At 50.7% G+C, this 22,751-nt stretch overlaps 1 protein-coding gene across 3 annotated transcripts; it reads right to left on the reverse strand.

Annotated features, from left to right (window-relative positions):
* Positions 1-1,358: 1,358 nt before the first annotated feature.
* Positions 1,359-14,921, reverse strand: PLAC9 (placenta specific 9). 3 transcript variants are annotated; one of them, XM_006100973.3, is made up of 4 exons: positions 14,803-14,921; positions 4,569-4,666; positions 2,521-2,644; positions 1,359-2,102 (listed from the first exon to the last, which is right to left on the reverse strand). In XM_006100973.3, exons 1-4 carry the CDS (start codon positions 14,861-14,863, stop codon positions 2,095-2,097), a joined length of 291 nt encoding a protein of 96 aa, XP_006101035.1. In that variant the 5' UTR covers positions 14,864-14,921; the 3' UTR covers positions 1,359-2,094. The 3 variants fall into 3 exon arrangements, with proteins under 3 accessions (XP_006101035.1, XP_023620295.1, XP_014321845.1); XM_023764527.1 differs by lacking the exon at positions 14,803-14,921 and adding an exon at positions 5,574-5,784; XM_014466359.1 differs by lacking the exon at positions 14,803-14,921 and adding an exon at positions 5,549-5,582.
* Positions 14,922-22,751: the final 7,830 nt, after the last annotated feature.

Genomic DNA, 22,751 nt, shown 5'->3' on the forward strand with positions numbered 1-22,751 from the left:
AAAGCCTAGTATCCACAACACATAAAGAATTCTAACAACAAAAGACAATCCAATTTTTTAAATGGGCAAATACTTGAATAGCCATTTAAAATCACACACATAAAGGCAGTGCCCTTGGCGTCCCTGATCTGTCTCTTGCTTCAACAGTGTTTGGATGGAACAGACCCAGGGACACCCCTTCTCCCAGCCTCCGGCCACTCTCCTGCGTCTTATCCAGTCACCACCTTCAGAACCACCTCCGAGACCAGTCAACATACTGCTTTTTCTTTTTTTCTACCTTAACTCATTGCCGAGCAACCATGAGCTCCCAGAGTCATCAGTTATTCCACGGAGGTGCAGGCTGCAGTCAGCTGCTGGCCTGCCTGCACCTGCGGGCCTCCCCACCTACCTCTCTCTGGGCTTCTACTTTGACCACGACACAGAAGCGCGAGGGCGCTGAGCGTCTCTTAAAGAGGCAAAACCTGCGCGGTGGCCGCATTCTCCTCCAGGACGTGCAGGAGCCTTCCCCAGATGGGTGGGTAACACTCAGGACGCCATGGAAGCCGCCGTGGCCTTGGAGAAGAACCTGAACCAGGCCCTTTGGAGCTGCAGGCCCGGGTTCTACCCGCACAGACCTCAGCTCTGTGACTTCCTGGAGAACCACTGCCTGGGTGAGCAGGTGAAACTCATCTAGAAGATGGGCGGTACCTGACTCACCTCCGCAGGCTGGCGGCCCCCAGGCTGGGCTGGGCGAGTATCTCTTCGAAAGGCTCACCCTCAGGCAGGACTAGGAGCCTTTGGAGCCCAGAGGCCTTTGAGGGCCCCTCTGCATCCCCCTGGAGTCTGGCTTTTGCCTGAGCCTCTTCCCGGAACTACTAGCCATTCTTTTAACCACCCTGAAACCCTCTCCCATGAATTGGGCCAAATGAAACAATAAAGCTTTTTGCTGCAAAAAATGAAAAAAACAAAAACAACAAGAACACAAAAACACATAAAAATAGTCAACAAACACATGAAAAGATGCTCAGCATCACTAGTCATTAGTTTAATGCAACCTAAAACCACGAAATACCACTGCACACCTAGTATGGTGGCTGTAACAAAAAAGACATGGCGAGGATGCAGAAGGGCTGAAACTCTTACACAAACATTGCTGGCGGGAAGGTGAATTGGTCCAGCTGCGATGCGAAAACGCTTGGTGATTCTTCAAAACTTTAGACAGAGTTACTATTTGAATCAGCAATTCCATCCCTAGTATAGACCCAATAGAAATGAAAGCATACGTCCACATGAAAGAGAGTGAAGGACTGACACCTGTTACAACATGGATGAACCTTGAAAACATGCTAAGTAGGGGAAAAAAGACACAAAAGATCACATATTGTATGATCCCGTTTATAGGAAATGTCCAGGACAGGCAAGTCCATAGAGACAGAATGTCAGTGGTTTCCAAGGGACGGTGGGAGGGGAAACGGGAAGTGATGCTTCGTAGGGGCAGGGCTTCCTTTTGGGCTGATCAAAATGTCCTGGAATCAGTGGCAATGACTACACAACGTTGCGAAGCCACTGAACTAGTACAGTTTAAAATGGTTACAATTTTGAATTTTGTGCTATGTGAATTTTACCTCAATAGAAATCTTTTTAAAAACCTTAATGGGCACAGAAATCCCCTGGTGGATCTCATTAAAATGTAAATTCTGATTCAGGAGGTGTGATTGGGGCCCCAAATTCTGCATTTCTGACAAACTCCCAGGTGAGCCCATACGTTGAGTAGCCAGGCTCCCCAAAGGCCCTTCCGCTGAGTCATCTTACGATTCTCAGCTTCAGGTGCCTCACCTCTGTGAGCCAACCCTGCCCTGCCCGCCTAGTAAAGGAGGGCTGAAGCACAGCCAGGCTGGGGGTGCCCTGGCCCAAGCCTCCAGGGGGAAGTGGGCCTCAGGGCATGGGGGTAGGTGGAGAAGGGCTGCCGCTGTAGGGTCCACTCTGTCAGCGGGGTCAGAGGAGTAGCTTTATTTGCACAAAGCGGAGGGAGGAAGGCCAGGTGCAAGGCTCAGAGGAGAGCTGTCGGGCAGGTGTATTACTTCCAGCTGCTGGGCAACTCCATCTCCTGACTCACTAACGATCTGGAAGAAAGGGTGGCTCAGAGTGAGGGGTGCTGAAGGTACCCTGCCCCGCCCCTGGGTCCTGGGAACTGTGCCGGGGATCACAGGGCTCAAGGAAAGGAGGGAGCAGGTGCAATCCCTCCACTGCCGGGTCAGCGGGACGCCAGTCTTTCTTGAAAGGTTTCCTGGTGGCACAGGGGTGGTCCTTGGAAGGGAGATGAGAGGACCGGAGGAGTGTGTCCCAGGAGCCCTGATGGGACGCTGGCCTGCAGCCACCCGGGGTGGGGGCTGAGAACACTTGGGGTGAGCTGGGGAAATGCCTGCCCACTTCTGTCCGGAGGAGGAGCTGGAGGCCTCCTGTCCAGGCTACACCAGAGCACCCATCCCACCCTGCTTGCCCAGCCCCAGGGCTGTCATCTCTGCCACCTGAGGCGCTCACCATCTCCCAGGAGGTCGGGGGTCGGGCTGAAGGGCCCCGGGGGCAGGTTCCAGGCCAGCCCCTCCAGCTGGCTCAGCAGGCCTTTCACTTCGGCCTCCAGGTGCTCCACCGTCTTCTCCACCGTCTAAGCAAGAGAGATGGGAACGGGGTGGGGTGGGGCAGAGGAGCAGAGGATATGAGTGATGCCCAGTCCTGCTTAATCAGGAGCACCTGGTGTGCAGCAGGGAGAGAACTGGCTGCCAGGGGACCTGCGCCCTTCTTGTTCAGTGTCTGCCCTGCCCGCCTCCGGGTTCCCTAGATGACAAAATCTTAGGGGTCCCCTCTCTGGGGCTGCTCCTGGCATGGGTTTTTCTCTGTCATATGTTTGGAGTGACCAAGATTCCACTTCTTTCAAGGACTTCATCACGGAAGCTCACATTCCTTTGGTTGCCTCGCCCCCTGGTGGCAACTCTGCCAAATGACAAGTTTGGGATTTTGAAATTTTCTGTATTCAGTGTTAACTTTTTTCATGAATGAATCCCATTAACAGTCTGGTGAAACTTAGACTCCATCTTAGAAAAATGATCTAATTGAAAAAATAATAAAACATATAGTATTTCCAAGGACCCTAATTTCATTAACATGTCATTCAAGTATTCAAAATTAAATTTTTGATGTAAAAATTTGTTTTTATTACCTCACTAAACAACATGATCCACCATAAAGTCTAACAACTACTGCAATTTTGACATATGGATTAAACTGAGTGATATGTTGAGATGTTTGAAACAATTGTAAGGGGATGAAAATACCTGATTTCTATTGATGACAAAAATCACAGTGCTATTTATACTGATAATACTACTATGGTTTATTGTATCCTAGATAATAAAAGCCTAATATGCTAAGTGTCCAGTTGTCTGGTCGGCCGTTCAACGAATCAAAGCGTAAAATGCTAATGATATACTAAGGCCATTCAACCACTCGCTATGACATGCACTGACCACCAGGGGACAGACGCTCCGACTGGTAGGTTAGCTTACTGCAGGGGTCCAGCCTATCAGGACTGAGCAAGACAGGCAGGGCATGCCCTGGAGCCCTCCTGCAGTCCCTCCCCAGCTGACCAACCTCCCGTATCCCTCCCCTCCCCAGCCCTGATTGTGCACCGGTGGGGTCCCTTAGCCTGGCCTGCACCCTCTCGCAATCCAGGACCCCTCGGGGGATGTCAGAGAGCCAGTTTTGACTAGATGGCAGAATGACCGGTTGCTATGATGCACACTGACCACCAGGGGGCAGATGCTTCACTAAGCCGGGCTCATGGCTGGAGAGCGCAGCATCGGTGGCAGGAGCCTCTCCCACCTCCGCAGCAGCACTAAGGTTGTCCAACTGATGGCTTAGGCCCACTCCCTGCCTAAGCCAGCATTCGGGCATTCCCTGAGGGCTCTAGGACTGCGAGAGGGTGCAGGCCAGGCTGAGGGACCCCCCTCCCCCCCAGTGCACGAATTTCATGCACCAGGCCTCTAGTTTATAATAAATGTGAATGCTAAGGTTTTTGAAAATAAAGTATACCCAGGTTACAAACTGGCTGTATAACAAAACACAGTGATCAAATTTCTATCTTTTCACCTGGTGATTCTGTGGAGATTTCTGGCTGAGTCCCAGGGGCGGCAGAGTGCCCTGCAGCTGGTCAGCCTGACAGCCCAGGTAGGGCAGGGAGCTGGTCAGCCCGACAGCCCAGGCAGGGCAGGGAGCTGGTCAGCCTGACAGCCCAGGCAGGGCAGGGAGCTGGTCAGCCTGACAGCCCAGGTAGGGCAGGGAGCTGGTCAGCCTGACAGCCCAGGCAGGGCAGGGAGCTGGTCAGCCTGACAGCCCAGGCAGGGCAGGGAGCTGGTCAGCCCAATAGCCCGGGTAGGGCAAGGGGCTGGTCAGCCCAACAGCCCGGGTAGGACAAGGAGCTGGTCAGCCTGATAGCCCAGGTAGGGCAGGGAGCAGGACTGGCCTGGATTTCCCTAATTTTCCAAAGCAAGGTTGGCCGAGCCCCATAAAGCCAGCAGCCTCACCCTTATTACCTCCTCTATGACGTCCAAGCGGCCGAGGACAGCCACGTGTGTGTCACACCCTGTGCTCCGAGCTGGGTCTCCTCTGGAGGGGATGGAGGGGTCAGCGGCTGTGGAAGACAAGTCCTGTCACTACGGGCCCCCGTTTCCCTGTAAAGCCCTGGGTTCAGTGGGGTGGGCCCTGAACACAGTCACAGAGAGAAGCGAAGGCAGCCTCAGTGGGGTCAGGGCAAGAGAGGGGCTGCCCCCATCACTCACTTTTCTCTAGGGCTCACCTACAGTCCAGGCGGGCTTCCTCAAGGAGGCGCTGCCTGAACAAGGAAGGGAGGGAGGGCATCCACCAGGGAGAATGGCGTGTGCAAAGACAGGGAAGCGTGCATAGCATGGCTGAGTGCACAAGCCCTGGCAGTTAGAGCGGCTGCGAAGTACAGGGTGGCTGGGAGAGGAGACTGGAGAGGCGGGTCAGAGAAACCAAGCCAGAGGCCCTAACAAGCCAGTCACGGTGCTTGTTTGGGGGTTTCACAGAAGGGTCACATAGCCACAGATGAATTTTTAAAATACAGAGACGGGATTGGAGGGATTTGTCTTTGCAGTAATCAGGGTAAGAGGTGAGGCAAGGGGCAGTAGTAGTAGGAATTGAAAGGAAGAAAATGAGTGGAGAGCCCGGCCAGCGTGGCTCAATGGTTGAGCATCGACCTATGAACCAGGAGGTCACGGTCAATTTCAGACATGGCACATGCTCAGGTTGTGGGCTCGATTCCCAGTGTGCAGTGTGTAGGAAGCAGCCGATCAATGATTCTCTCTCATCTATCTCTCTCTGTCTCCCTTCCTCTCTGAAATAAATAAAATATATATATTTTTAAAAAGAAAATGAGTGGAGATATTTGAGTAGTAGCATTGACATTGGTGAGCAGTTGGCATCCAGGAGTGCTTACATGCACACACAGTTAGTACATTGACAAATGTACTAACTCAGTCAATCCCACAACAACCTGTTATCGTCCTTAACATACACACAGGAAATGTGTGCACAGACAGGTGACATGATCTGTCCGAGGTCACACCGCTGGTAAGTGGAAGATTTGAGGTTCAACCCGTTCAACCCCTGATTCGTCATTTTTCTCCCCAATGTTGATTCCTCCTTGGTTCCTCTTGGCACCACCAGCCCTCGTATGGAAGTCTCAGACCCTGGTCCGAGCTCAGGTGTCAGAGCTGGTGGCTCTGAGATGCCTGGGTCCATTGGAGTGGCTGGAACCTGGAAGAACCCGGCCTTCAGGAGGGAAGATGCTGTTCCAGAAACTAAGAGAAGCAAAGAGCGTTAGGGAGGAGGAAGCGGCCAGCGAGACCTAAAGCAGCCAGAGGCCGAGCAAGAACAGGGAGAAAAACAGAGCAACAGGACAGTCACTGCTAGATCCCACCCCAGCCCTTTCAGGGGCTGGTGGAGGCCGAGCAGGATTTAGGCTGCGGTGGGATGAGAAGGGAAGGAGAGGTCAGAGGGGGGCCTAGATCCTCGGAAGTGTTTTCAGGAAGTTTGGCTGAAGGAAGGAGAGCAGATCACAAGGTCTAGAGAAAGTGTATTGTTGTCCCTTCCGCTTTTTTACGCACTGGAGAAACACACCAGGCTTAGAGCCCGAGGAACAAGAAGAAAGGAGAACTGAAGGAACGCATTTGAGAGAGGTCATGCAATCCAGAAAGTGGGGGTGGGGAGGGTGGGGGGAGGCGGATGACAGGTAGTGGCAACCCATGAGGGAAGAGAGAGGGGATGCAGCAAAAATGGGTGAAAAAGTTCTACTTACAGGGCCAGAAAGTTGAGCGAGTTCCCACCTGATGGCCTCTGCTCGCTTTGTAAAGTAAGAGGAGAATCATTTGCTGAAACTCGGGTGGGGTTAGGGAAGGGGAGAGGCAGTGGTGAATGTTTAGGAATTCTGTGAGTGGGTTGTTAAACAGCCACTAAAATAGAAACCCCGTGAGAGCACTGACTGCGGGCCACTGGGTAGAGGGCTCGCATGAAGAGGGGGTCCCGAAGGAGACGAGGAAACCCGGAGGCAGCGCAGGAGGCCTGCAGGTTGGCCCGACCTCAGGGAGCAACTCTGGAAGCACCAGCCCTCCCCCAGCGGCCCGCAGGCTGGTGCAGAGCAGCAAAGAGGGGTGGCTGGATGGAGCTGAACCTGGGAGTCTGCAGGATGCGTGTGGCGAGAGGAGAGAAGGAAGGCAAGAGAGCAAAGGAAGTGCGGGTTTGACCATCGAGGGGCGGAGGGAATGAGCTCTGGAGTCTGGCTTGGACGGGGAAGAAAAGAGGCCAACAAGCAGAGCAATTGGGAGATGGAGGGGCTAAGGGACTGGAGGCCTTGATGCGATGATGGAGAGACAGGAGCAGGCGGTATGGGCGGAGCAGTGACAATATGTGGGCATGGCCATGGATGGGACCCCGAAGCAGGGGGGTACGGGATACGCACTGGTCTCTGCAGGTGCAGAGCTCCTGGGACTGCGAGGCCTCGGTGTGGGTTGGGTTGTCCAAGGGGACATTTAATTGCCCAGAAGTCGGCAGGTCTTGAGTTAAGAATGGGGCTGCTAAGTCATTTTGCTGGTGATGAATGCCACCGTGAGAGGTCGAGGGACTGGCTCGAGGTCACACAGTCAGCAAATGACTGGACCCCAAGCACCGGCCTTCTCCTGACCCCCCTCAGCAGGCTGGCCTTTGGGAGCTCTGCCGGAACGCCCCCCTGAGATTCTCTGGTCCCAACTCCGTCTGGGCCCCAGCTCTTCCCCTCGGGGGCCAGGACCACCAGCAGGGACAAAACTTCCTTCCACTCTGAGCATCTTTTGTGGCGAACAATTTGTGTCTTACATTCTCCACTCCACTGTTTCCCTCCATGGAACCCACAAAAGCCTCTTCATAAGACAATGGGCTTCTTGTTGTCTTTGGGGGGGTGTATGTTATAATGGAGCTTTGGTTACTTTTTTAAAGGGATGCTTTTCGAGATCTACACTAAAATATTTACAGATGAAATGCTATGATGTCTTGGATTTATTTCAAAATAACCCAGGCCTGGGAGTGGAGGAGGCATGGGCGGGAGTATAGAGCAAACAAGATTAGTAATTGTTGAAATTGGGTGATGGGAACATGGGAGTTCACTGCATTCTTCTCTCTACTTTTGTGTGTGTGTGTGTGTGTGTGTGTGTGTGTGTATGGTTTGAAATTTTCCATAAGAAAAGCCAGTTGTCTGATAGGTTTTTAGCAAAACACAGAAGCCACAGTGGGCGGCATGCATTGGTGTGAAATGTTCCTGATGAGAAAGGGGTGGTCTGAGACCCCATCTGGGCCGCACGCCCTAGGGAAGCCTAGCCGCCCTAGGGAGGCCTAGCCGTGCCAGGATGCAGGGACCCACATTTGGATTCATTTATCTCAGCTGGAGGAATGGGGCTGCTCAGCCTGGAGAGGAAAGGTTTGGAGGGGCGGGAGGAGCTGTTCCCCCCGCAGCGAGGGCTGTTGGGGAAGAGGTGGCTGACTCAGCGTGGGTCTGTGTCCACACCCACCCTGTGCAGGTCTGCCCAGGGCCCTTTGGCCAAATTTCCCCCCTGAGCCTCGCCTGCCCTCTCCCAGGCCCTCCCCTCCTCTCCCCCTCCCCTCCCCCAGCTCAGGCCAAGAGGAAGCACTGTGACCCTGGGGGCCATGGGGCCCTGCCAGCCCTGTAAGTCACGAACAGCACGGACATGCTCCTCCCATTGGCCTAAAACCCACTGTTCTTTACGTGTCTGTGATGAGATCTCACTTGGCTCCAAATCCGTCCGGGGAGAAGGCTGGCCCGAGCTGCTCTCCACAGCGCACAGCGCTAATCTCTCACATCTGGACAGAGCTTCGTCCGGGCTCCACCGCCCAACTGCCCATGAGCTCAGCCAGGCCTCCCCACCCGTTCATCGGAGTGGGGTCCCTCGGCACTGAGCTCAACGCATGACGGCAGAAAACACCCCGGACCCCGCGTTCTTGGCCGAGCTCGGCCATGCGCTGCTGTGGCCTGTGGGAAACTTCCCTCCTCCCTGAGCCTCTGCAGCTGCCCCTGCAACACGGGTGGGGTGGCCCCTCGAGGCACTGCCGCCCAGATACAGCTCATCCTTGCCCTGTGGGTCTTCCAGAGCCTGCCCAGAGGAGTCAAGGCCAAGTGGCTTCCTGGACCAGACTCTCCTGCAAGGCAAGACCTGGGTGCCTTCTTTTTTTCTTTTTTTCTTTTTTTTAGCTTGTACACACACACACACACACACACACACACACACATGCACACACACACACACACAGGGCTCACCATCAGGCCTGCTTCACGGGGCTTCCAGAAAGGGAAGGCGTGGGGGAGGCGGAAGGATTGCCATGATGGACCCTGAGGAGCCAAGGCTGGGGTTCCGTCTTCCCTTCCTTCCTCTGCCCGCCCGCCCTGCGTGGCCAGTTGGGAAACGGACCTTCTTGGACGCCGGGTTGTTTTCCCTGGCCTGGCTCCTGCTCGGGCCTCTGTGCGCCCTGGACCCTGGACGGTGGCCAGGGGTGGAATGTCGCGCGCTGGTGAGAACACGCTGCAGGAGAGGCCAGAAGCCCAGGAGGAGGCGCAGGGCTAACTGCTCTGTTAAAGGGGCCTGGCCACTGGGTCCCCTTCGGGGCGGGAAGTATGGTCCCTCCACTTGCAAACAGAGGAGACCCTTGTTATCTGGGTCCCAAACGCTAAGGAAGTGCCCAGGACACAAATGATTTCTGCCGTGCCAGGGGGTGACACTGGCAGGTGCTGGGGAGCCTCCTGAGTCATCAGAGACACTCTGCTTGACCAGCAGCTCTTGTCACTGCGGGTTAATTCTAATTGACCACATTAAATATAATAGAATAATACATCTTGTCGCATTTGATATTTGTATTAAAATGTGTGATTCATTTAAAGCCATCAGTGGTTTTTGATTTTTTAAAGCCAGAAGAACATTATTTCCAAATAGTTATGTGAAGAACTCCAATCTGTGGAACTGCTCTGGCTGAAACCGGAGAGGGACCCAAAGGTCCCCGGAGAGAGCGAGGTCAGATTCTGAGGAACATTCTTGTTTAGTTTAGTTTTGTTTTCATTTGGGCGAGACATGCCCTGTTCCCTTGGTCTCTGGTCACTTTCCAGATGTGGCTGGAACCTTGCCAACCACTCTGAGACCTTAGCAATGCCATTCCACTACCTTCACTACCTGGTTAAGTTAGTATTTTGCTGAGGATTCAAGCTAGGCTGCTGTAACAAAGAGCCCCCTCATTTATACATGAGTTAATGTCTTTCTCATGTATCAGTTCAGAGGTAGACTGACTTGTGGTCAAGGCTGGCAGGCGGCTCTTAATCCACCTGGTTATAATGTGCTAGAACATTCCCAAGCCCCCTTAATGTGGAGCAGGTCTAAGAAGCTGTCCTGGATATCAAACCTCTCTCCGCGTGCTGTGGAAAGCATGCAAGCCTGGGGGTTGGAGACGCAGTGCCCCTCCCCTGCTCACTGACTGTGCCCTGCCTCTCACTGTCTTTCTTGTCTGCAAGGGAACTGCCCTGCTCTTCCACATTGTGGGATGACTGTGTGGGTCTCAGGGGATCTTGCACTTGAAGATGCCTCGGAACTGCCAAGTGATGTACAGATGCCACGCAGGGCATTGCCCAGGTGAGCTGAAGAGTGAGCGGGTCGGTGAGAGCCCCCATGGCTGCCCCTCTACATGGGTCAGTGCTCTTGGTTAGATCACTCCAACCAGCTCTCCTCATGGTGGGGCGGCATCTGCCCTAGACCTAAACCCAAGCAGGGGCCCAGAGGATGTTTGGGAGGGGCTTCTCCAACAAGCACCGAAGGGCTCAGGGCTGACCCAGCTCTCTGGGCTCCTTTAAGCCAATCCTATTGTTAGATCTTTGGTTTCTTCACCTTTAGAATGGACATAAGCATACTCTCTATTCAAAGCTACTCTTTTTTTTTTTTTTTTACTGTTGACACTATTATAGATGTCCCCCCTTTGACCTCCTCAAAGCTACTCTTTTAAATATATATATATATATATTTCATTTCAGAGAGGAAGGGAGAGGGAGAGAGAGATAGAAACATCAATGATGAGAGAGAATCATTGATCAGCTGCCTCCTGCACTCCCCCTACTGGGGACTGAGCCTGCAACCCGGTCATGTGCCCTGACTGGGAATTGAGCCGTGACCGCCTGACTAAAAGGTGGATGCTCAACCACTGAGCCACACCGATGGGCTCCTCGAAGCTACTCCTGACTTGTGCTCACTTACTATGTGCCAAGGTTAGGTGAGTTCTTAAACGCATTATCTCATTTTATTCTAGCTGTGAGCTCAGAACTCTTACATCTCTTTTTTACAGTTTAGAAAACCAAGATCAAAGATGTTGATGCCCCAGACTACACAGCTAGTAAGTGGTGAGGACAGGATTTGGATTCAACCTGCCTGACACTGTCTATACTATGCCTTGACAGTGGTGTGACCTTGTGTAAGTCAAAGGCCTCCCACTTGGGGCCTCAGGTGCCTCTTCTATAAAATGAAGGGCTGGACGGGTGTGGGGGCCTATACACCTGACACCTTTGCAGCTGTCTTAAGCCCCAAAAGAGCCCACATGTGTTGGGGCTTTGGACCCCACTTTCTTGAGTGCTTCCCTCCCCACAACATCTATTTTTGTAAGAAGAAATGCTGGGGTCCTCACCACAGCCCTTCAGTACCTTCCTCTTCCACCCACAGCAAAAAGCAGGCTCCAAGGGAAGGCAGATGCCCACAGGGACCTGGAGTGGCCGGTGGTGGAGAGTGAGAGCTTCCCCGATGGGCCCCGAGGCACGGGTGACAATGGGGATCGTGGCCAAAAGGACCAGCCTCTGGGACTTCAGATCCCTCTGAGAGCAAAACAGGAGAGGAACTCAGCCAAGCCTGAACCTAAAAAAATTCTCTATGAGTGACACAAAACAGTTTGCCTCACTCAATACGTAAAGAGCTTTTACAGACCAATATAAACTATCCCAACACCATGACTGAAAAGGTAAAAAATGATTTAGTAGAAATGCCCAATATGTATTTGAGGAAAAAGTCCAATCTTGGTAGTTAATCAAAGAAATGCAAATGAAAGCAGTAAAAACTGTCTTAGCCCGGCCAGCGTGGTTCAGTGGTTGACCGTCATCCTATCCTGGGTTGCGGGCTTGATCCCCAGTGTGGGGCATGCAGGAGGCAGCTGATTGATGATTCTCTCATCACTGATGTTTCTATCTCTCTCTCCCTCTTCCTTACTCTGAAATAAAATAAACACACACACACACACACACACACACACACACACACACACAGTCTTAAAGTATTCTTGGCGGGGGGGGGGCGGGAAATTCTAACTGGAATTAGATCAAGCTTCTAGATCTAACTACTAGTTTAAAGACAATACAGGGGTGAAAAGAACATTTAAATGACACCTGGGGGATGCAACCAGCTAAAATCTGTATGTGGAAAGCTACTGGACAAACAACCCAGTTTCTTCAACGAATAAATTTTAAGAAAAATCAACAACAACAACAACCAAATAGGAGAAGAGAACTTACATATTTAAAGAAACTCATCAGACATCTCAACCAAAAGCAATAACTAACCAAATAGAAAAACATGACATAATCAGGGACATTTGAACCCTGATTGGATATTTGATGATAGTGATGATAGTAAGGGATTTTTGTCCATTTTTATGTTATGATAATGGTATAATACTTATGTTTATTAAAAGGTTAGAGATACATCAGGAAATCTTTAGAAATAAAAATAACCTGGCCAGTGTGGCTCAGTGGTTGAGTTTGGATCAATGAACCAGGAGGTCACAGTTTGATTCCCTGTCAGGGTACATGCCCGGTTGCGGGCTGAGGGGTGTGCAGGAGGCAGCCAATCAATGATTCTCATCATTGATGTTTCTGTCTCCCTCTCCCTTCCTCTATGAAATCAATAATATATATGATATCTGGAATTTTCTTCAAAATAATTTGTGAGAGGAGAGAAAGGATGGGGATAATAGATGAAACAAGGCTGGCCATGAACTGATACTTGATACTTGTTGAAGCTGGGTGATAGGTACATGGGGTTAATTATACTATTCTGTTTTACAGACATAGCTCGATTTATTTCACTTCGAAGATATTGCGTTTCTTACAGGTTGAAGGCAAGAGCCCCCACCAGCAAAAAGATTATGACTCACTGACAGCTTGGATAATGGTTAGCATTTTTTTTAGCAATAAAATATTTTTAAATTATTGGGGTTTTAGACATAATGCTATAGTACATTTAATAGACTAAGACATAGTATAAATATAATTTTTATATATATTGGGAAACCAAAAAAAATTATGTGACTCACTCTTTTACAATAGTCACTGTATTGTGGTGGTCTGGAACCGAGCCCACAATATCTCTGAGGTATGCCTTTATATCCAACGATTCCACAATTAAAAGTTAAGAAAAACAATGCTACATTGTCTGAAAGGTTATACACCAAAATGTGTGAACTCAGTGTGAAATTGCATTTATACTTTCCTCCTTTCTATTTTTAAATTTTAATATTTTTCTTTATATTATTCTTTTTCATTACTATCCTTTTTCTTACTTAATCTGTAGCAATGAGCATGCATAACCAGGAAGAAAATGATGTTTTTGAAGTGGTTTTACGTTAAAGGCTCTATGCCAGTTGAGGCTAAAGGGGCCACCGAACGTCAGCCATTAGTGGGCAGGTGGCCAACTCCTTCTGGGGACACAGACCCTGCTTTGTCTCCTCAGCTCCAGGAGGAGGGGGCTGTGGGGAGGGGGGCAGAAGGACTGTGCTGAGCCACTCCTTACACAGCCTGTGAGGTCTTCCTAACAGGTGAGGAAACTGAGGCTCAGAGGGAGCAGTGGGGCTGCTGAGGGGATGGGAGAAGGCGCCAATGTGTGCTGATACATCTGATACTTCCTCTTTCCTCCAATCCCCGCAGTCAACTCTATGGGGTGGGTACCTTTCTCCCCAACAGCCTCAGAGGGGTGGAGTGACATACCCAGGGCTACTCAGCCAGGGCTGCCCAGGTTCAGGACTGGCCAGATTCTTCCCCTGGTGCGTACCCCACAGCTCGCTGTACCCCGAGGGGGCCTGGGGCTGGGCCTTCCATCCTGGTGCAGGGCACTTGGTCTGAGTGACTCAACACCCACTGACTCCAGGTTGATGGGGGAGCAGCCTGGCCTGGGGCAGGAGGCTGGGTGCTTCGTGAGGGCTCTGCCTTGGCACCTTGGTGAGACCTGAGCCTTCCCCTCACCTGGACAACTGGGATGGGCACCAGCTGCCCTGGCCGAGGCCTTCCTGAGACGTCGGAAAATGGGAATGTGGCTTGTAAACCGTAACATACTGTACAATAGGCAGAGTGTCTGTGTGTACAAAAATAAATGCACTTGCAGCCACCTGACCTGAGCCTCACCTGAGAAGGGCAGAGGGGACAGAGCAAGACAAAGCACCAGCCAGCAGAGCTTTCACACGCTTCTCCCTCCCGCACCCTCCCCAGGCTCTCAGGGACCTCTCCTGCAGCCTGGGGACTGGCTGCCTCACCCCAGCTACCAGCCCCCTCAGGCCACCTGACAGGTGAAGCAGGGGCCTTTCTTCTGGGCCCGCCTGCCCCGCCCTGCCCGGCTGGGTCATGGGCGTGTTGAAGCTGGGTCTCCAAGGCCCAGGGAGCCAGGCCAGGAGCCTCTGTTGACCCTGGGGCGGGGGGATGAGGGGGGCTGCCCCACCTGCAGGCTGGCCTCCCACCCTGTGACCCCTGTCGCCTCCGCTCTCTCCTTCAGACCTGGGGTTTCCCCACAATCTCTCTTCCCTTTGGTCTCAAACCTTCCTCTTTTCCTCTAGATTCTCCCCCACCCACTTCTCTTGCCATGTTAGCTCCTCTATTTCTTTCCCTCTTGTTCCATTTGCCTCTCAAACTCCTTTTTCTTTCCATCGCGGTTCATAGCTCATAGTTCACACCCACCCGTTATCTCCGTAGTCCCTGTCTCAGTCCCTACCTTTCTCTCTCTCTTCTTCCCGCTGTCCTCTCTCTAACCGTCTGCCTTTATTTCCCTGCCCTTTCCTATCGTTCTCTCTCCGTTATCTCCCCTCTCTCCCCCTCTCTCTCCATCTCTCTCTCTCCATCTGGCTGTTTCCTTGTCCCTCCCTCCTCCATCTGTGGCGCCCAGTGCGTCTCTCCGGGTCCCCGCCCGTCCGGGCCCCACTCACCGTCGGCGCCCGCGGCGCGGAGCAGGGCGAGCGCAGCCAGAGCGCACAGCAGGGGCCGCATGGTGCCGACTGCCCGCCGCCTCCCCGGGATCGCGCCGCCCGCCCGCCCGCCCGCTCGCTCGCTCGCTCGCTCGCTCGGGAGGAAATGCTCGCAGTCCCAGCCAAGATTCCTGGGCGGCTCCGGGCTTTCTGGCTCGAGCGAACCCGCCCCCTCCAGAGGCCCCTCCGCACCCGCGGGCCGCGCGGAGCCCAGAGACCCCGAGGGCGGAGGGCGGACTTGCCAGCCTGGGCGCCTGCCTGGGGAGGGGCTGCCCTCCATTCCCGCGCCTCCGGGGGCCCGGGCGCAGAGGAGAGGGAGAATGGCGAGGGGGTCAGGGTGAGGGCCCGCTCCCGGTCCCGCATTCGTTATGAGCCCGTTATACAGCCTGGCCGGCCAACCGAAGCGGAGAGCAGTGCCTTCAGCCTCCGTGTCACCCGCAGCCCTGGCGCAGGATCTGCACCGAGTGTGGGAGCTGCTCTCTGTCCCATACGAACAAGTCATTCGCTCTCATTACATGGCCCTGAGGGTATCTGCCTTCTATAGAAAAGTGCTGTTCTGCTAAAGGAGTCATAGTAATAGAAGATAATTTTCAAAAAACCGTAAAATCATGACAGGTGAAAAACGAGCATGTGCTGAAGATTTTATTTAAGTCATGAATGAGGGACTCAGTAAGAGGTGACAACAAGCCAAAGGACAGACACAGGTCTGGAATATGGATATGAATGTGCAAATAGATAAAACTGGCTTCGTCCACACCCCGGGGAGAATTAACTGAGCCCATCACAGGAATAGTTTACATACATTTGGGCAAACATTACTTTGCATTCCTATCTATGACTTACAGACTCGTTAAACAGCTTAAAGGAATGAAAGGCCGGGAGCCCTAATAGAATCAGAATCGGTGTTCAGCTCTGTTTTTGAGCACTGATTCTGATTCAGTGGTAGGTAGACTTGGATGAAAGACTTCTCATTCACGTATGTCTGTCCTCCAGGAGCTAACGGCCTAGTAACCACCATAATATTAATAAACAGTAGCTGAGCTTTGATCGACTAACCTCTCCATACACCCTCTCTCTGCTCTTCACTGCAACCCCATTATTACGTCCATTCTTCAACCCAAGAAACTGAGACCCAGAAATGTTAAGAACCTTGCCGACAGTCGCCCGGCTGGTATCTCCTTGCCCACAGTCACCTGGCTGGTATCTCCCTGCTGACAGTCGCCCAGTTGGTATCTCCTGGCCCAGTCACCCAGCTGGTATCTCCTTGCCACAGTCGCCTGGCTGGTATCACCTTGCCCATAGTTGCCTGGCTGGTATCTCCTTGCCCACAGTCGCCCGGCTGGTATCTCCTTGCCCACAGTCACCCGGCTGGTATCTCCTTGCCCACAGTCACCCGGCTGGTATCTCCTTGCCCACAGTCACCTGGCTGGTATCTCCCTGCTGACAGTCGCCCAGTTGATATCTCCTGGCCCAGTCACCCAACTGGTATCACCTTGCCACAGTTGCCTGGCTGGTATCACCTTGCTCATAGTTGCCTGGCTGGTATCTCCTTGCCCACAGTCGCCCGGCTGGTATCTCCTTGCCCACAGTCACCCGGCTGGTATCTCCTTGCCCACAGTCACCCGGCTGGTGTCTCCTTGCAGACAGTCGCCCGGCTGGTGTCTCCTTGCCCACAGTCGCCCGGCTGGTATCTCCTTGCCCACAGTCACCCGGCTGGTGTCTCCTTGCCCACAGTCGCCCGGCTGGTGTCTCCTTGCAGACAGTCGCCCGGCTGGTGTCTCCTTGCCCACAGTCACCCGGCTGGTATCTCCTTGCTCACAGTCACCCGGCTGGTATCTCCTTGCCGACATCACCCGGCTGGATTCAGGGTTTGAATCCAGTCCTGCTGTCTCTGCAGGCCAGCCTTTAGACCAGCGATTTTCAACCTTTTCATCTCACAGCACAAGTAAACTAATTACTGAAATTCTGTGGCACGTCAAAAATTATCCTTTTTGCCGAGCTGATAATAAATAAATAGGTATATCAAATAAAAATAAAATAGGTATAATTTTTACTCATTCATATTGGAGGGCTATTGTTGTGTTGGCTGTTGACATTTTTATTTGACAATCTAAAGCAGTGGTTCTCAACCTTCCTAATGCCGTGACCCTTTAATACAGTTCCTCATGTTGTGGTGACCCCCAACCATAAAATTATTTTCGTTGCTACTTCATAACTGTAATTTGCTACTGTTATGAATCATAATGTAAATATTTGATATGCAGGATATATTTTCATTGTTACAAATTGAACATAATTAAAGCATAGTGATTAATCACAAAACAATATGTAATTATATATGTGTTTTCCAATGGTCTTAGGTGACCCCTGTGAAAGGGTCGTTCGACCCCCAAAGGGGTCGCGACCCACAGGTTGAGAACCACTGATCTAAAGGAAAACAGGTCAGTGCCCCTGTCTGAAAAGTCAGGTGTTGCATGTTTTAAAATGTGGCACACCAGTGTGTCATGGTACACGGGTTGAAAATCACTGCCTTAGATAATAATATTCACAGCATTCCTGAGAACTAAGTTGTCTTTCTTCATGTAAGCAAGCCAGAGCAGGAGCTGGGTGGCTTTTCCAGTGAACTTCAAACCCACCTTCCTCCAGGTTAGAACACAACAGTCAAAGCCTCATTCGTGGGACACCCCCCTCCAACAAGTGCAAAACAACCCAAGTTTTAGTGAAAACAAAAGCCAAAGCTGCAGCAGCCCTGACATCTGCGCTGCCGAGCCTGGCGCGCACAGCCTGGTGTCAGTGGAGTGCCTTCATCACCAAGCTCAGGAGACTATCTGTCCAGCCAGGGCCCCGTCAGGGTTAATGGGAGTCCTTGCAGACAAGGCAGGTCTCTGTCTTCTCATTCCCAATCGTGGCCGTGCAGGTCTCCAATTCAGTCACCACACTACCCAGCAGCCCTCACTGCTCACTTCCTCCCCCAGATAATAGCCTTAGGCACAGAAATTCCAGTTCTGAAGCAGCAGGTCTTGGACAGAGACGTGGATCTAGTTTTTAAGATGCTCTCATGGGGATTAGGATGCCCAGATGAGCTGCTCAGAGGGGTTTCTTTCAAGAATGCCAAGAATGCCTCACACTTGTTAGTAGGACTTTCCTGGGTAGGTTAGTCAGGTGAGAAATTGTCAAAAGAATGGCCCAGAATCAGTGGGCTACCTACCTAATATTTGAATTTGCAATGAAACTGACACACATGCAATGCTTTCTTGTGGTGAGTCACAGAGTAGGACAGCAGGCAGAGGACAATGTGAAACTCCTCCCTGGCACTAGCGCCCCTACACAGTGATTCTAGTCCATCCCCTCGGTGTGGCGGACTCTTCCCATTCCTGTGTGTGCACGCCCTATCTACCTAATGTATATTCACACACACACTAGCATGTGCCTGGGATTGAAAAATAGATATGTTTGGAACTTGCTTTCACATTCATGTTTATCTCACTCATAGCATCAAATCTTGAAGATCATTCTATGTTAGTTCACACAAATCCACTTCATTCCTTTGAAGACTTGCATAATATCTCATGAATGGATGCACCATTATTTGTCCAGACAGCCCTCTACTGATGGACATGTGGTTTGTTTCTCTTCCCCCCTGTGCTCCAGGGAACATACTTTTGTGTATACCTTTATGTACATGTCACGTACTCATGTGTTTCTGAAAGGCTAGGTCCCTGGAAGAGGAATCATTGAGTCAGAGGGCCTTTTATATTTTGCTGGATATGCCAAAAATTCTCACCAAGCCCATTGCAAGGGACTGGCACTGAGAGCTACTCTCCAGGGTCCCCAATTAATCTTGTTCAGTGTTGGAGTTGTGCTGTAGGGGGCGCTATTTACATAAAAGAATTCTGTAGTGGAGAGACCTAAAGTTGTAGATCTAGTAGCCTTGTACATCCTCCAACACTGGATATATAGGTTTTAAAATATAGGCAATTTGATGATGAAAAACGTTTATTTATATGCTATTTATTATGAGTGAAGTTGAACTTTATTTGCCAATTCAAGTACTCCCCCCGCCTTTCTTTCACATATTCTGAGTATTAAATCAGTGTCTGTTGTGTATGTTGGCAATGTTTTTTCCATCCTCCCATTGTCTTTAACTTTCTTTGTGGTGTCTTTCATCATACAGAAGATTTTGATATTTAGGTAGTCCTATCTCTCTATTTTCTTTTATGGCTTCTAGGTTTTACAACTTGTTTATGATTCCTCATACCAAGACTATAAAAATATTTTCCAATATTTCCTTCAAATAGTTCAAAAGGGGTTTTTTTGTGTGTTTTTTTAAAGGCATAGTCTCTAATTCATTTAGAATTTGTGTTGGTTGTCAGGAAAGATTCAAACTTAATTTTTTTCCTGAATGGACATTTAAAACACTAATGCTCTTTATTGCATAGTTCATCCTTTAGCCACTAATTTAAATATAAAATAAATTGTTGGTTAGCTGTTCATTCCTAAGTGGAGTTCCAGAACATCTCTAGCCATCATGTCTATCATGAGGTCAAGGAAGCTAAAGTAAAAGCTTATCATTTTAATAAATACTGAAACTATTTTTTGATGAAATTAAACAGCCACCCCAGACTTAAAAACAACAACAAACTCTAAGAGGCAGAAATAACGGAAATAAAGGGGCATTTCCTTAACAAGATAACTATTTTATCTTAAACAAAGAGTTTACATGTACATGCAAGGAGGAAGGAGAGAAGGCATTCTTATTAAGCCAGGCACAAGGTAAAAATGCCACCATCACCACTATTAATTAGCCATGGTCTGACCAATGAAGCACAAACTAAAAGAAGAGGAATTCCAAAGGACACAAAATATTGGTGATAGTGGAAGATTCTGTTGCTTTTTAGAAAATTCAGTAGAACTAAAAGAACTGAGATAATGTTCCTCACGCCAACGGAAAGCAGCCTAAACCCATGAAGGAACACTTCTGGGCAAGATGACAGGAAGGACTCAGTTTGCTGATGTCCTCCTTCCAACATTCTCTAGAAATGACCAGTGGAAACTGGCATCAGTGCCAGCAACTTGGGAAATATGCCACCCATATGCCAGGCCTCAAAGCAAGTTGATGGCCGGCTGGGATTAATGGCAATAAGTATCATTATGTATCACTAGTCTGTTATTTGCTAAACTTCTTTGAACCTGGCATTGCGCTAAGGCTGTATTTGTGTTAGCTCATGTAATCCTTGCATCATTAAACCTATAAGGTAGGTATCCTTGTCTCCATTTTTCAAATATGATCTATTTGATGAAGGTCAGAGGGTGGCAGATCCAAGATTGCAAGCAGGTAGATCTGATTCTAAAACCCATGCTCTTCAGCATTATCAGGCCTGCTCACTCTCGGGCCCCAGGGGAGTAGCCAGGTAGTGAGGGAATCGGAGAGATGTGGAAAGGAGAAGAGGGCAAATGGGGCCTTTGTGGGCTCAGAGTAGCAAGTTCTTAGCAGTTAGGGGGAGCCCACCCACAGCCTCCTGCATAAAGGAAGTGCCATAGGCTCCTGTCACCCTGGCAGGCAGTCAGGGTCCACAGTGAGCACAGCGTGAGGTCGGAGAGGTTGGGAGGTGCCCATGTAGAAATGTGAGGGTGCGTTCCCAGGGCACCTATGCCTCCAGAGGCAATGGCACAGGATGCCCACGGGCCTCCCAGCCTGGCAGTGCTGAGGGCACCAATGTGGGGAATCTGGCAGGGGGCCAGGAAAACAGGAAATAGGGGCTGGCCATTCCTGTCAGGGTGGAGGGGGGTGAGGGACGGCCGAGTGAAAGGGCCTTGGTGCCGGGAGGTGGGAGCTGCACAAAGCCTCCTTGTCTCCCCATCTTGGCTCAGGCAAGACCGGGGCCAGGAGACCCTCAGCCCTGTGGGCCAGGCCTCCTCCTCCCCACATTGATGCCGGGGCCCAGGGCCACACACATTATGGTCAGAGAAGTCGAACCAGTGGGTATGAATGTCTCTGTTGGGGGAATAAAAAAAAGGGGGGCTTGACATGTTGAGATTTAAGAAGTGTGTGTGTGTGTGTGTGTGTGTGTGTGTGTGTGTGTGTGTGTAGGCCTGACTCCTCGCAGGTAGGGAAAATCTGCTGGGTCCAGGCAGAAGTGAAGTGAGGAAGGAGGGGAGAGGTGTATTCTTAATGATTATAATATCAGTAGTCACAGGCCTAACAGCCCACGTTCATCGATTCTGAGTTTGTGTCAAGCCCTGATCAAAGCACTGTGGGCTTAATTTCTCAGTTAATTGGGGCTACTCACTGCATGAGATGGGTTCTGCGGTAACTCCAGAGTTTGGCAATAGCAGTTTCCCAACAGTGTGCTTTGAAGTGATGAATCCACATTTAAAGATGGCGCAATGGGGTCGTACCTGCTTGGCTTGGAGATATTTTTGCACAGATTCACATTGCTCGCTGGCAATTCAGTTAATCCACAATTCCAGGATCCTCTGTGTGCTTGGGGGTTAGGGAGACGGGTGGAGTGTCCCCTAGGCATTCATTATACCTTGTTTGCAGGGCTCTCTAGGAGCATCTCATTTTGCCCCTTTAGGGTGGAGTTGGGTAAAATGTCAACTGTCTGAGGACTTGGTTTGCCTCCTGACTACTCAAAGCATTTCCACTAGAATCCCTCAGTAAGGGGAGGCTTCAAACCCTGACTCTATCCTTACTGCTGGGTAGCCTTAGGCAGGTCACTTCCCTCCTCTGAGCTTCAATCTCCTCACCAGCAAAGAGGTATGACAATAACAACTATGTCACAGTGGAAAATGTGAATTCCCTGGCCTGCCTCTGACCTGCTTTTCCAGCTTTCCTGAGCGTCGCTGTTTCCTTGCCTTATTTATTCACAGGTTGGGAGTTTCCTGAGGGTAGAAAGGGTGTGAGGAGTGCCTGACAGGCCTCTGGAGGCCCTTGGAAGAAGTTCAAGGTTTCCAAGGAGTCAGGAAAGTCAGCTACTGGCCAAGTTAAAAGCCAGCAGCTGACTCTGCTTCCTGAAGTAGGTGCAGGAGGATCACAGCCTTTGCTTCTTAATCTCTTTTGGAACACGGATCCCTTTTAGGATTTAATAAAAGCAGAGGACTTGTGCCCTGAGTACCTACACTCACACATAAGCACAGCACCTTTGCGTATAATTTCAAAGACCGCCTGAACAATGTCAGTGTATGAGACATCGAGTACAAGCCCAAACTAACCTTCTGGAGGATGAGATACCATGTAGAATCCTAAGTCGTTCTAGTCCTCCCAAACAGGTTCCCAAGTGAGTCCATCTGAGATCAGCGAAGATCAGCAGAAAAACCACCCAGCTGAGCCCAGCCCGAATTGATAATGTGCAGACTCATGAGCTAAATAATGGCTATTGTTTAAAATTATCAAATTTGGGGATGATTTATTATAAAAACAAGACCTAACTCATACAATCTCCATGACAAAAACTTGGAAATGCTAATGGCAGATACAAAAGAAGACTAGAACGAATGGAAAGACGTACCATGTTCTTGGATAGGAAGAATCATGATCATGGAGATGTCAATTTCCCCTAAGTCATTCTATAATGTGAATAAGCCACAAATGAAATAGAAATGGAATCCTTTTATTATCAGACTAGAGGCCCGGTGCACAAAAATTTGTGCACTCGGGGGGGGGGGAGAGGGGGTCCCTCAGCCCGGCCTGTGCCCTCTCACAGTCTGGGACCCCTCAGGAGATAACGACCTGCTGGCTTAGGCCTGCTCCCGGGTGGCAGAGGGCAGGCCCAATCCCTAGGTGCAGCCCCTGGTCGGGCTCAGAGCAGGGCCGATTGGGGAGTTGGGGCGCCGCCCCCTGTCATGCACAGCGCAAGGCGGATCGGGAGGTTGCGATGCCACCCCTAGTCACGCTCAGGTACGGCCGA

Source organism: Myotis lucifugus, unplaced genomic scaffold (genome assembly GCF_000147115.1).
Source record: "Myotis lucifugus unplaced genomic scaffold, Myoluc2.0 scaffold_335, whole genome shotgun sequence".
NCBI lineage: Eukaryota > Metazoa > Chordata > Mammalia > Chiroptera > Vespertilionidae > Myotis > Myotis lucifugus.